Source organism: Anarhichas minor, unplaced genomic scaffold, assembly GCF_050575085.1.
Source record: "Anarhichas minor isolate MPS153535 unplaced genomic scaffold, ASM5057508v1 ptg000058l, whole genome shotgun sequence".
Classification (NCBI taxonomy): Eukaryota; Metazoa; Chordata; class Actinopteri; order Perciformes; family Anarhichadidae; genus Anarhichas; species Anarhichas minor.
Window position 1 is genome coordinate 1131147 of NW_027466504.1, and position 14128 is coordinate 1145274.

General features: G+C 38.9%; 1 protein-coding gene across 1 annotated transcript in view; it reads left to right on the top strand.

Moving 5' to 3' along the window:
* The first annotated feature begins 7316 nt into the window (after positions 1-7316).
* Positions 7317-14128, top strand: part of LOC142933049 (cytosolic phospholipase A2 beta-like) — a 32024-nt gene continuing 25212 nt past the window's right edge. Inside the window, exons 1-3 of the mRNA XM_076077189.1 lie at positions 7317-7906; positions 9593-9649; positions 13276-13339. Coding sequence (XP_075933304.1) covers positions 7736-7906; positions 9593-9649; positions 13276-13339 — 292 coding nt within the window. The 5' untranslated portion in view covers positions 7317-7735. The remainder of the gene's footprint in view (positions 7907-9592; positions 9650-13275; positions 13340-14128) is intronic.

Consider the following 14128-nt stretch of genomic DNA (forward strand, 5'->3'; position numbering starts at 1 on the left):
CCCGTCTCCGGCTGAGAAGGTGCTTAGCCAGATGATCCGAGTCCACCGGAGGGTCGAAAACCGCGATTAATCGCATTGTTATGGCAAAGTTCAATAATGAATTCAAAAGTAGTGTATTGCGCACTTTTATTTTAAAAGTACTGCTATATAAACAAAAGGGCAATAACATTTGGTTCACGAGATGCAGGTAGCATGTTTTATACTTAATGTGAATATAATTCATACTTTGTTGGCATCTTATTCTGAAAACCGGATGTTCGTCTGAAGAAACCGGATGTTGTCTCATGTTAATCTTTCCGCTAACTTTCAAAGTCCTTCGCTCGCTCCCGATCTGTGCCGTTTAAATGCGTTTACCGTGAATTTCAGCATATAGGTGCACTAAAATTACTGACTATAGGATGTTTGCTGGCTTTTATCCCACTGTTCTTGTCATCCTGTTATGTATATGTATTGTCTCTTGTCTTTCAATAAAAAAAAAAAAAGAAATTATAATAAATTTAAAAAATGCGTTAACGCGCGATAAAATAATTGTCGGCGTTAATTAATGAATGCGTTAACGCGAAATTAACGTGTTAACTTGCCCAGCACTAGTATTTTTACTTACTTAGTATATATATATATTTCTACTCACTTAGTATATATTCCTATTCAGTATATTGTATTCATGCATAAATACTTTTGCTCTGACCTTTGCTGAACTGCACCACCATGTCTCTGTGGTGCAAAAGAAGGATTCTCTCTTGCCTGTTCACATAGATAACTGTGTTTTGAGAATGTTGTATGAGAATGTTCCAGTGCCAAAGCCTTCGGGCCGCTTGTTTTGGTTGCTGGCCGTTTGTTTTCACTTGTTGTTCCTATCAGTCTGAGACCCAAAGTCTGAGACTGAAATGTCTGTAACATTGGCCATCGGCCCCCACCTTTGCTTATTCGGTATAAAGAAAGCTTGTTCACTTTTTTTCGAGGTTCTTTCTTCCTCACCGAGACTGTACGCATTCTGATGTGATGATTGAATCTTTTCTGCGCAGAAAATAAATATACAGAAGGGAACCTCTGGTCTTTGATATTCTTTATTTCAGCATCAAAAGACTCATGCAAAGCAGGTATGGGATATATATTTTTTCCACCACAGGGTACATATATATGAGAATACCCTGGTATTAATCTTACGCTGGGCAAAAAGGTGTATTATGTTTTATATCGTGTATTTTTTGTATTATCCTGTATCCCTGTAACCTGTTGGAACATACGATGATGTAAATGTGTCTGAGTATTATTATCAACCAGTGAGCACGGTATGTCATACGTCCTGAGTACCAGTAGAGGTCGTTGTGTTAGATAACGATATGCTCATCAATGTATGACTAAATTTAAGGGGGGTTACCATGCCCATGTCATGCCCCACAAAGGCACCAAGAGGGGGGGGGGGGGTTGAAACTTTCCCCCGATGTTGCTAGAGTATAAATATTCTCGGTTTTAGACAATCGGGGCGGTAGTTGGGGAGAAGTCCACCAGGTCTGTACCTGCGTGGGGTTAAAATGTAATTCTTAGTTGAGTTCAGGGTTTATAAATTATTTTTCTTATATATCTTTTTGTAAATCGATTTTTCTTTGTATTTGGACCAAAAGAATATACTTTGAATTGGACAGAAATAAATAAGTAACAAGTTAACTTTTTTTTGAGTTTGAAAGAGCTTTATATCTGTTGGGCTCTTAATTAATAAAGTTTGCCTGTTCAACATAATATCAACTAAGTTATTTTTTTTATATGGGGGGGGGGCTAGGGGGCTGGCAGTGTCCCTACCAATGCTGAGACCAAACCAACAGTCTGTCTCGGTCCGCAATCGGGTCCTCCGGTCCAGTGACTCAGCAACTTGTACTTTACACAGCAAAACGTTTACAAACTCTCCAGGTCGGCGTAAAATATCCCTAATCCTAACCATAACAAACAATCACTGGCAGAAGGTCTTTCCCTCTCGCGCCAACTTTCCACAACAGGCCCACATTGTGTTACTTACTACTGGGCCGTTGTCGTATGTGGCCCGCACCCTTACAGCAGGATTACATTTGATTTAAGTACATTTGCCGCCAAATTTGTCAATGTCCTCAACCAAGAAAATAAAGTAATTATCATGTAAAAGTTAGCGTTTTATAATATGTCATGCCAAATCCAAGTAGCCCTCTGCTTACATTTCTGATTCACAAGTATTGAATTTTACCGATGGCAAACTAAATAATCGTGAGCTAACCGGTGTCTCAAACGACGGTCAGTTCCTGGCAGACGCTCACATTTTGGCATGACACCGGCAGGTTTTAATGAGGTAGTGTTCGTAAGTGAGGTGAGGTAGTGTTCGTAAGTACTGAACTAGCTAGCTAGTTCAGTACTTACATAAATTTCACAATTTCAGCTGAGAAAGAATAGGGATCGAAACTGCAGTTTAAACACACACACACACACACACTACTAACAGACAACCTTTTGATTGTGGGAAATAAAATATAATTTAACAAATGTGTTTGTACTCACCGATAGTGGACTGACAACTGATGAAATTCACTGTGCACTGAAGGCAAACTGTTGTTTCCCAATCACAGAGGTTTTGAGGAGCGCTTGGTATAATCAAAAGGGTCTCCCGCACGGGCGGTGGCATTTGCTGGTGTGCTCCAAAGGATTTCACACGATAATCTTTACTTTCTTTTACGACTGTGATTGACTAAATAAAAACTAATGGAATAAAACCTAGGTAGATGTGCCATTTTATAATGTGTATTTAACTGGTAGTTGGTTGGACAAGACAATTGCATTTTGTGAAATGTAGACATGAGTGCAATTCGGGACAGGCTGTAGTTAAAAACAATGTTTTTTTCCCTGTTGCACCTTGCATAAAAAAATGCCAAGTGATGTTGGTGTAATCGGTTCTGGCCCAGCAACGACATGTATACTTCACAGCAAGTTGCATTCAGTCAGTGTTGTGGGCCAAAAACTAACAACATAGTATTGGGCCATGACCTATGTAACAACCTTTGGCCCAGTAATAGCTTTACTATCAAAATATTGTAATGCTACGTCCACCTCTGGGCCAATTCTGACATATACACAGATAATCTGTCCATCAGTCAGCCGACACTGACAGCCAGAGTCGGCCCAGAACTGACTGCTATCTGGGAACCAACCCCCACCAGACATGTATTTACATTATAACAAAAAACACACGGCTTAAACACACGGCTTCACTATAGCGGTTTGCCCAAGGCGTTGTCCATGAGGAGCTCCTCTCCTTTTAGGCACCGCTAATCGCAACGCAGCCGCGTCCAATCAGCTGCTGCAGCTGGCATCCGGGACAGAGGGTGGCATCCGGGACAGAGGGTGGCATCCGAGGACACTGAGGGTAAGCAGAGCGAGAGCACAAGCACAACACGGCACGTAACACCCCCTCCCATAAAACCAAACACTTGTTTGATCACAACCAACCCCCACCAGACATGTATTTACATTATAACAAAAAACACACGGCTTCACTACAGCGATTTGCCCAAGGCGTTGTCCATGAGGAGCTCCTCTCCTTTTAGTCACCGCTAATCGCGATTGAATGCAGCCGCGTCCAATCAGCCGCTGCAGCTGGCATCCGGGACAGAGGTTGGCACCCGAGAGGACACTGAGGGTAAAACCTCAATTGGACTTCGTCATTTCAGGATACAGCTCTGTCAGATGTGATAGAATTGGAAAACAAGGTGGAGGGTGTGTAACATTTATTAAGGATACCTTAGCACAGAGGTGTCAAACATACGGCCCGCCACGTCATTTGATGTGGCCCGCGAATCCGTCAGATTAAAAAAAAAAAAATTTAAAAAAACGTAATAATAATTTAAAGTTAGACTTGATAATAAAAATATCCCCATAGTCGAAGTTATGAGATAGAAAGTCGAAGTTATGAGATAGAAAGTCAAAATGATGAGATACTTGTTAAACACACAGTCATAGAAGCAGCTCTTTGGCTGGTTACTGTACACTTGAAATGGAAATGTATTGTGAGTACATTGAAGACTACTTTAAACGTGGCTTTAAAACACATGAAATACTTCACGTGGGATTGTGCAAACGCACCCTTGAAAGGATTTTAAGCTTTGAACAAAGTTATTGTAATAACTTGTGTTTGATTTGTCTTTGATATTTTCTTTTAAAGTTTGATCTTTGATAGAGTAATGTGGGTTTCTTAACCCTAAATTAAAAGGATTTAAGTTATAATAACAGAAATGTGCTTAAATATATTTTTACATTTATATAACTGCATGTACAATATTTTTACACTTGAATAAACAATAATCAAATGCAGAGAGTTATTTAACAATATGTTAGGAGTAGTTACATTTACACAGTCTTACATTTACAACCGGCCCTTTGAGGGCAACCGTGACGCTGATGTGGCCCAGAGTGAAAATGAGTTTGACACCCCTGCCTTAGCATATAGAAAGATTAATGTTCCAGAACAGTATGAATGTATTATGATAGAAGTATGTAGTCCAAGAGGAGATATCAAGTTTGTGAACTTCTATAATCCTTGTAAAAAGCTATCTATGGAAATGTTTCACGAGATATCAGGAAATATTGGAAAAAGAGAAATTTGGTGTGGAGATTTTAATGCTCACAATACATTATGGGGAAGTGAGTTCACTGATACCAACGGAGGGGTATGTGAAGAATTTATAGAGGAGAGATCATTCATTTGTCTTAATGATGGAAGCGGTACCAGGGTAGATGTTACTCGAAATTCAGTATCCTGCTTAGATCTTACATTAGTCTCAGGAAATATGAGTAATTTGTGTGGATGGAATACAATGAATGAATCTAATATAGGGAATGATCACTTTCCTATATGGTGCTCATTAAACTGTAGTATCTTTATTCAGAAGGGTAATATAATAGAAAGATTGTGTTTTTCTAAAGCTAACTGGGGAACATTTAAAGAATGTTGTAGGAAGTCATGTGAAGAAATATCTATTGAGGGTGATGTGGACAGTTGTTCGAGAGTAGTGACCTCTATGATTATTGGTGCTGCATCAATATGCATTCCTAAGAGTAAGGTGAATGGGAAAAAGAAAATGGTTCCATGGTGGAATGATGAATGTAAAAATGCCATTAAAGAAAGAAATCGTGCCTTCAGAAAGTTAAGAAGCCTTTTGATCGATTATCAAAGAAAGAGAGCGGTAGTACGGAAAGTTATTAAGTCATCAAAGAGGAATGCATGGAGGCAATTCTGTTCAGCTATTGGAAGAGAAATAGAGTTACGTGATGTTTGGGCGATGATCAAAAAGAGGGAAAAGAAAATCAATTAAAATCCCAGTTTTGATAGACAGAGAATATCGGGCAATTACAAATGAGGAGAAAGCTGCGTTATTGGGGAAGAAGTTTGCAAATGTTCATAGCGGAAGTCATTTACATGAGAGGCACAGACAGAGAAAAGAAGACATTTTAGCAGCACATACAGAAGTTAAAAAGAAAAAGGTCAATGAAGGAACACCTCTTGATGTGGAGTTTTCAATACAGGAGCTGAAAACAGCGTTGGAGGGAAGTGGGTATACTGCTCCAGGTCAAGACCAAATATGCTACGCTATGTTGAGACAATTACCAGAAGAAGCCTAGAAATTATTCGTAAATTGTTTAATATGATTTGGAGGGAAGGTGTAATGCCAAGCAGCTGGAAGAGTGCTTTGATTCTACCTTTTGGTAAACCTGGTAAAGACCTAGCTAATGCTGGCAATTACAGACCAATAGCACTGACATCTCATTTGTGCAAGTGGATGGAAAAGATAATCATGAGAAGATTAACTTATTTTATAGAACAAAGGGGCTTGCTAAATAAATCTCAGAATGGCTTTCATGAAGGTAGATCGACACTTGGCGCATTGATAAAAGTTAGCAACGAGGCAGAGAAAGCAATAAGTATGAAGGAGATTATGGCTATAGTCTATTTTGATATAGAGAAAGCATATGACTCCATGTGGAGAGAGGGCCTATTGATTAAAATGTATAAAATAGGTATTGGTGGAAGGATGTATAACTGGATATTGGATTTCTTTTCTAGTCGATCATTCAAGGTAAAAGTTGGAGATGCCGTGTCAGAAGAATTCACAATAGTAAATGGGATCCCTCAAGGTAGTGTTATTAGCCCTATATTATTTAATATTATGATAAATGACGTCTTTATGGACATTGACAGAGATATTGGCTCCTTGCTATATGCTGATGATGGAGCAATATGGAAAAGGGGAAAAAATATTAGACATGTGATCAGTAGAATTCAAAAGGCTATAACCAATGTTGAAAAGTGGTCGTATGACTGGAGGTTTAAGATGTCTGTTGCTAAGTCTTGCAATATTTAGGCTTAGGGTTTGATGAAAAATGTTTGTGGAGAACCCATATTAAGCATATTGAAACTAAATGTAAAAAGGTGCTCAATGTTATGAGAGCAGTTTCTGGACATGAATGGGGAGCAGATAAACGGTCACTAATGGATATCTATAGGGCTATTATACGAGCATGTATAGATTATGGATGTATGGTGTATGGAGCAGCTGCCAAGAGTACATTACAAACATTAGATAGAATTCAGTTCAGAGCTCTAAGACTTAGTATGGGTGCAATTAAATCCACCCCAAACAACGCACTTCTGGTGGAGGCTGACGAACTGCCATTAAGCTTAAGACGATCAAAACTAGTTCTGGCATATTGGGTGAAGTTAAAGGGATCTGCAGAGGAACTTCCCGCAACAAATGTGCTGTATGAATGCTGGGAATACACCCAAAGTAAAGGCAAAGGGTTTGGTTGGACAATCAGTGCAATAGCCAAAGAATACGGTTTAACTGGGTTAGAGTATGGTCCCAATGTAATGTGGGGAAATGTTCCTCCTTGGATACTACCAGTTCACAATGTGGATTTAATACTCATAGAAGAGAGGAAAAAAATGGATGGAAAGAAACTTGTATGACATTGGACATCAGACTCAAGTATACATCAATAATAATTATTATAACTATCTGCAGATTTATACAGATGGATCTAAAGATAACGGGAATGGACACATAGGATCAGGGGTAATCATACCAGAATTTAGGGTGACAATATGCAAACTAATTAATGACAGACTGTCTGTCTTTACAGCCGAAATTATTGCAATAATCTTGGGAGTGCAATGGGTAGAAGAGGTCAGGCCTGAGAGAGTGGTCATCTGTTCTGATTCTGCTGCAGCTTTAAACAGCCTAAAGTCAAAACGAACAATAAGAGAGGATTTAGTGATGGAAATATCTCTGATAATGTTGAGACTTCAAAGACTGGGAATAAATGTTCAATTTTGCTAGGTTCCTGCTCATGTAGGTGTGGAGGGCAATGAGAGAGCAGATATGATTGCAAAGAGAGCACTACCACTAAAAGAAGAGGAGATATTGAATATTCCTTTTGGAGTCAGTCAGTGGGGGAAACAATTGCCCCCTAAAAAATATGTAAATTTCCTACCCTGGCTGCAGGGCACTGTTGCGATTAGACCGTAGGATTTAGTTGTTAATAGGTGTTGTTTAGGTTTATTTATTTAGTTATTGATATATATATATATATATAGATATATATATATATATCTATATATATATATTATTTTATTTTATTATTTTATTTTATTATCAGAACAGTGAAGAAAAGTTTACCCTGAAAATGCACACTCCGGTACAGTAGGTGGCGGTATGCACCTATGCAAGTTGGTTGCGATCCGCCATTGGAATTTAAAGAAGAAGAAGAAGTAGCCTACTTACCAACCGCCTTAAAAGTAGAAGAAGAGAACAGTAGCCAGCCTACTTATCGAGACTGCAGTACAGCTGCTTTCTTGCAACTCTCTGTGACTCTCTGTCTGACATTCATAATGGTGAGTACAAAAGAAAAAACATCATAATTCTGCTATATGGTTGTACAGTTTGCTTTATATTTAACAATTAGTTTGTGGTGCTGTTATTGTATTTTTCTGCATTATGTTTCTGTATTATTCCAAGGCAATATAGTCATTTAGCCCGCAGAAGTGATTTTTACTGTAAATATTTTGGTTATTGTAGCAATTGTGCATTTGTTAGCATTAAGAGATAAAGGCAATAAACACATATTTTATTCTCAAAATTATTTATAATCTCTAGTGAATTAAAATATTAAAATCAACACCATGCTGTATCATGTGGCTGAAAAATGTCATCAAATGTAAATATTGCTGATAGTTTGGGAAACTGTGCTGGACTGCAAAGTTACATTTTGTTTCATTTTTTTTAACAAATGGCTTTTCACTTATTCAGATACCACATCTTAAAATCTGAGCCTGTGCTCATAATTTTGACGATGATCCAAGTTTTCTGAATAGTTAATTTTGCTCTCACCTTTGTCTTATTGCACCTTGCTATAGAGTGACATTTAGAAAGACCCAGGCAAGGATGAGGTCATCCCAGAGTTTTAAATGTGAAACAACTGGACGCATTCTACTTTATAATGCAGCAATGCAGCTCAAAGCAGTTGATAGTTGTGAAGCAATGCTGCTTGACAAGCGTGTTATTTGAAGTCTAATGAATCTCAACAACATTGAAAGCTGCAATTAATTTTTACTGCAAATGTAGTTGTGTAATATTGTTATGGTGAGAAGACAGAACTTGTTAATTTAAGACACCCCCTGATGATGAATTAAAAACATAGAATCATGCAATCCTTCATTACTTACAGTGTTGACACATATTTTACCTTGCATATTGACACCAGTAGTCTGTCATCTCATTTTCCTATGAAATTTAAGTAACGATCTCATGCTAATTAGCTGTTTGGTTATTTGTGTTGATTGAAGCCACTTTGCATAATACCCCACAGTTGAATTTGCAAGGGAAAATTACTGCACTTGTTTAAAGGTAAAATTGCGAGGGTGTTATCTCCCAAACGACAACTGATATCTTCTCTCTATAAAGTTTCCTCTTTATTGCATTAAGGAAAGGGAACATTTTCAAGCTACAAATAGTCTCTTTGTCAGATACAGAGGAATCAAACAGACTCAGGTGTCAAGTCTGGTCACATTAGAAAAGCAACAAATGCATTGAACATTTTCTGGCATATGAAAACGAACAGGGGCGTCGTTAGGCCAGCCAGGATTATAGCCAAGGAGTTTAGCTCAAACCACGTAAATGATGCACGGAGGGAAATTGTAAGCACAGGTTGTTACAGAACGTGGCTATCTGTAGTTGTTAACGATTGTTACCTGCTTAAATTTAGGTTTACTTGAGGCAAATGAAAGGGAATATTGTAGTGGGCTATGTTAACACTAAGCTAGCTAGCTAGCTAGCTAGCTATTTTGTTATAAACTGTCTCCAGTGAGCAAGAGTGTGAACGAGCGAATTCGAAATACAAGAAATAACTATCGACATCTCTCTATTCTTTGCATTAATGTATATCTCTTGTATTTCGAAACAATAATATCAGTCCCTATAGAATGTTGTTGTTTATAATCAGTTAATGCTAGTGAAAACTAAATGTCATAGTGTCTCTCATAACGCTATTGTACCTGTATATCATCCAATTCATTGACCAGATGGAGGATATAAGAAGATTCTTTGGGATAGGTGGTGAGAAGCAGAAGACTGACAAGGTTAGTGGTCTACAGCAGAGGTCCCCAACCTTTTTTGCACCACGGACCGGTTTCATGTAACACAATATATTCACGGACCGGCCTTCAAGGTGTGGCGGAAAAACACGACGAAATAAAATTATACGATCGGCATGAAAACAAATATAAAATGCATAATAAATACAACTCACAATAACGCTGAATCAGTGGGAGCCCTGAGCTTGTTTCTCTGCAACGAGACGGTCCCATCTGGGGGTAATGGGAGACAATGACACCCGAAGTGTGTTCCTTATGTCCAGTCTATTCCGTAATTAGGGCCCGAGCTACCGACATCGTCGGGCCGCGAAGGCCCTATTGATATTGTACCCGTTTGGGTAAACGTATGCATGGTTGGAGGACTTGCCATGTATGAAAACTCACCAAATTTTGGGGACTTGTCAGGCCTGGTGAATATAGCCATCTGAAAAATAATGCATCTTTCTGTGTTAAGAAATGGCTCTCTAGCGCCCCCTACAAGTCGGACCGGCGACGCCCCTCGGCCAGTATGTCCGATTGACTTGAAATGTGACGCACATGTCCACTTGAGCTAGAGCTACAAAAAAGCCAATCAGACCCCTAAGCTCCGCCTACTTAGATTTTCCGCCATATTGAATTTAGTGTAAAACACATTTCTGCAAACTCCTCCTACATGCTTAGTCCCATTACTACCAAATTTGCTGTGGATCATTACTGGATCTACATCATCAAAAGTTATCAAAAGCTTTTTGATATCTCTTCGTTTACAATATATGTACCAATAAACTTCTTAGGGGCGTGGCTTAATATCAATACATATAACTTCTCAAATTACCAGATTTTCAGCATATGTGCACATTGCATCCTCTAACATACCCTGAGATTTATTTTGCATTCAACAACTAGGGGGCGCTACAGTAAACCCTTGAAGTTGTGCTTTTTGTCACTTTTTGCAGATTTCAGCCTTCGCACTTTAACGAACTCCTCCTACAGATTTTAAGCGATGAACTTCTACTTTAGTCAGGGTGCTGTTAAGACCTTTGTGATTAAAATGTATCAAAATCGAGAGTTTTCATCAAAGAACCTTGACGTGGCGTGGTGGCCATTTTGCCTCATTGTTTATGAAAAAATAAGTTCTTATAAGTTGTTATAACTCCAAGGTACATTATCCAATCCGCACAAAACTTCTTTTGCATGATGCTACTTCAAGCCTAAACATACTTCAATTGAAAAAAATTCAATAATTCATAGCGCCGCCTACTGGCTAAAGGAAATGTCATATTTTATACTTTTAATTATTCCTCCTAGCCAGGTGACCTGATGAGTCTAAAATTTGGTAAGGATAGCCTTAAGACATTGATGATGCATCATCATGAATTTTTTGAGTTTTCGTTGAACGCTGTTGCCGTGGCGATGCATAGTTTGCCATGAAAAAGGAAGCTGATGGTTTAGTGAGTTGGGATGCTCAAAAACTCATGGAACTTTGTACATGTGTCACAGGTCATTGGAAGAAATAGTTTATATGATTTTCTTTATTGGCCGTTTTCAATTGCCTCTATAGCGCCCCCTACAATATTTCAAAAGAGCAGCCCCAGCGCTACGTTTTGGCTACATGTATGAAACTTGGTAGGCACATGTATCCTATGGAGACTTAAAAATAAGTCTCTTGGGACCATGCTCTAAACCCTACCGGAAGTCTGCCATCTTCAATGTTGTATGAATTTATACAATATTTCGACAATGCAGCCCTCGCAGTACGTTTCACTATTTATATATAAAATTTAGATGTATAACATTTGGTAAACAGATGTATCACATCGAGACTGACAAAAAAGCCCCCGGAACTCTAAGCTCTAAACCCAACCGGAAGTCAGCCATTTTGAATTTAGTGGAAAAAAACACATTTTTGCGAACTCCTACATGCTGGCTCCGATTTCTACGAAATTTGCTGTGGATCTAGATCATCAAAAGTTATCAAAATATTTTTGATATCTCTTTGCGTTCATAAGATATGGACCAATACACTTCTTAGGTGCGTGGCAAAATATCAATACACATAACTTCTCAACCATTTGTTCTAAATTCCCAAAATATTCAGCATATGTGCACATCGCATCCAGTAACATACCCTGAGAATTGTTTTGCATTCGACCACTAGGGGGGCGCTACAGTAAACCCGCAAAGCCTACTGGCTAAAGGAAATGTCTGATGTAACTCAGCTGGACTTGTTCCAAACGGTCCCAAACTTCACATGCTTGATAACACTCATGGCCTGAGGATGCCTAGAAGCTAATTTTCCCTAATACTCACAGCGCCACCTGCTGGCGAAAGGAAATCTGCGTTTTTTGACAAACACCATTCGATTTACGTGACTTTTACACAATGTGGTTTACACTTGATATAGAGCTACATAATGTACGTGTTCTGTAGTGCTAGGCAGCGGATACAGGAAGCATCGGACTATTTGCAAAGCATCATTTCCAGCATCAGGCGGTCCACGCGGGATTAAAAACGTCTCACTCGCGGACGGTCGCGGACGTTCTCGGACGCGCAGGCCGGAGTCCCGCCGCCACCCCCGACACGCTGGAAGATGCGAGGGCCCGTTCATTGCTGCCCGCAGCTTTAATTTTGTTTTGAATCCCGCTTCACAAAGGATGTGTGAAATGGAAGCAGGGTTTTCAGTGCTTTAGTGGCGATCTCAGGATATTCAGCCTTGATTTTAATCCAAAACACCAGCAGAGTTGTTGTCTCAAACATACTTTTAAGGCCACCGTCATTTACAATCTCCAGCAGCTGATCTTCCTCTGTCGACACATATTATGTAGAGCGGGCTTGGCCCGCTCTACATAATATGTAAACTTCTTTCAGACTCTGATAATCAATAAAACAGAAATAATATAATATTTATTCTTTCTGTGCGGCCGGTACCAAATGATCCACGGCCCGGTACCGGTCCGCGACTGGTCTACAGGTTGGAATATTCAGTCGACCATAATGCAGCTTTCTGCTTTACATGTAGTTTGTTTGGCAAAAACATCAAACATGATGCAACAACTCAAAAGTTGACACTGTCGGGTCCATTCTCCATCCATTGTGTGCGGTCCCTTTAAGAATTAGGATTTGGAAGTGACGCGGATATAAAAGCTAGTTTATCCGTCTTTCCTTTACAAGCAGGAAAATTATTTCTCTCTTTATTTGAGAAAAGTTCATATTTGTGTTGTCAAATTTCACTATGACCCTGAAATTCTGTCTCTTGTGTTATCATATACTGAATGCAAGCAAAACTACAGAGCAAAATCACACTCTTTCTGATTGAACCAATCTATGAACTGTCTGAAACAATGGGTATCCACGGCCCCAAATGGGCCCCAAAAAAAAATCCCCTTGGGGCCAAGCCCCCCCTTTCTTTGAATCCTAGAAACGCCCCTGACAACGAATAAAGTAAAAACAAATACATGCATAACATGGTAAAATGAATAAAATCTGAATAACAAAACAAAACGGGTACATTACATGTTGATGAACTAATGCTGTTTTAGCCACACGCACCCTTTGAATGAGAATTCCACATTTTGTGTTTTCTTGAATATGTTTTATGGCCTCATGATTTCATGTTTTGCTTTATTTAACAGAAGAGCCGTTGGACACTGAATGTCACCATACTGCGAGCAGAGAACGCCCTCTCCACAGATTATTGTACGTATCTGTTTGATTTTAATGAACATTTTGTGACTTGCACACTTTATGGTGTGATAAAATCTTGTTGCTTATGATGATGTCACTTTTTCACTTGACACAAAAACCAAAGAATCAGAAGGGTCCTAAATCTTGTTTGAAGTGTCCTTTTAATGTTTTACTTTGCTAAAAGAGAGAGCCCTCTCAGTAGTAGAGGTAGGGATGTCCCAGTCTAGTTTTTCGTTTGTTTTGGCTATAAGTTGTGTAAGGGGCTGATAACACAGAGACTTGTTGCTACACGCGGCTGCTTCAAATTCCTTCCCTTGGCATTCACCACACACACACACACACACACAGTATGTAGGAGACCTGGGGACAGTTTGAAAGAGATTTAAACCTGTGGATCTCAGAGCAGGGATATAAAAATGATCCTTTTTAACCAATTGCTATCCGAGCACTATACTATACTAAAACCAAGGTATAGGGAGTAGAGTGTGAATTAAATTAAAATCAAGAGAAGAAATGAAGATCCATGTTTTGCAGTCAAGAATAATAAAATAGTTGACCACCTGTATAGGTTTATCTCTTTAAAAAAATATTTTAGAACGTGCGGAGGGCAGCCGCACGTGACAATATTAATGACCAATATCAAATATCCAATATGAAAACTGAAGTTAAGTTGAAGGAAAAAATAAAGTAAAACTGAGCTAATTTGCTTCATCAGGACTGTTTGGATTTGGTTTCACCACCAGGTGATGAAAGTGCATGACATCATGTTTTTCCAACAAAACCTTTAACACCAACATTCAG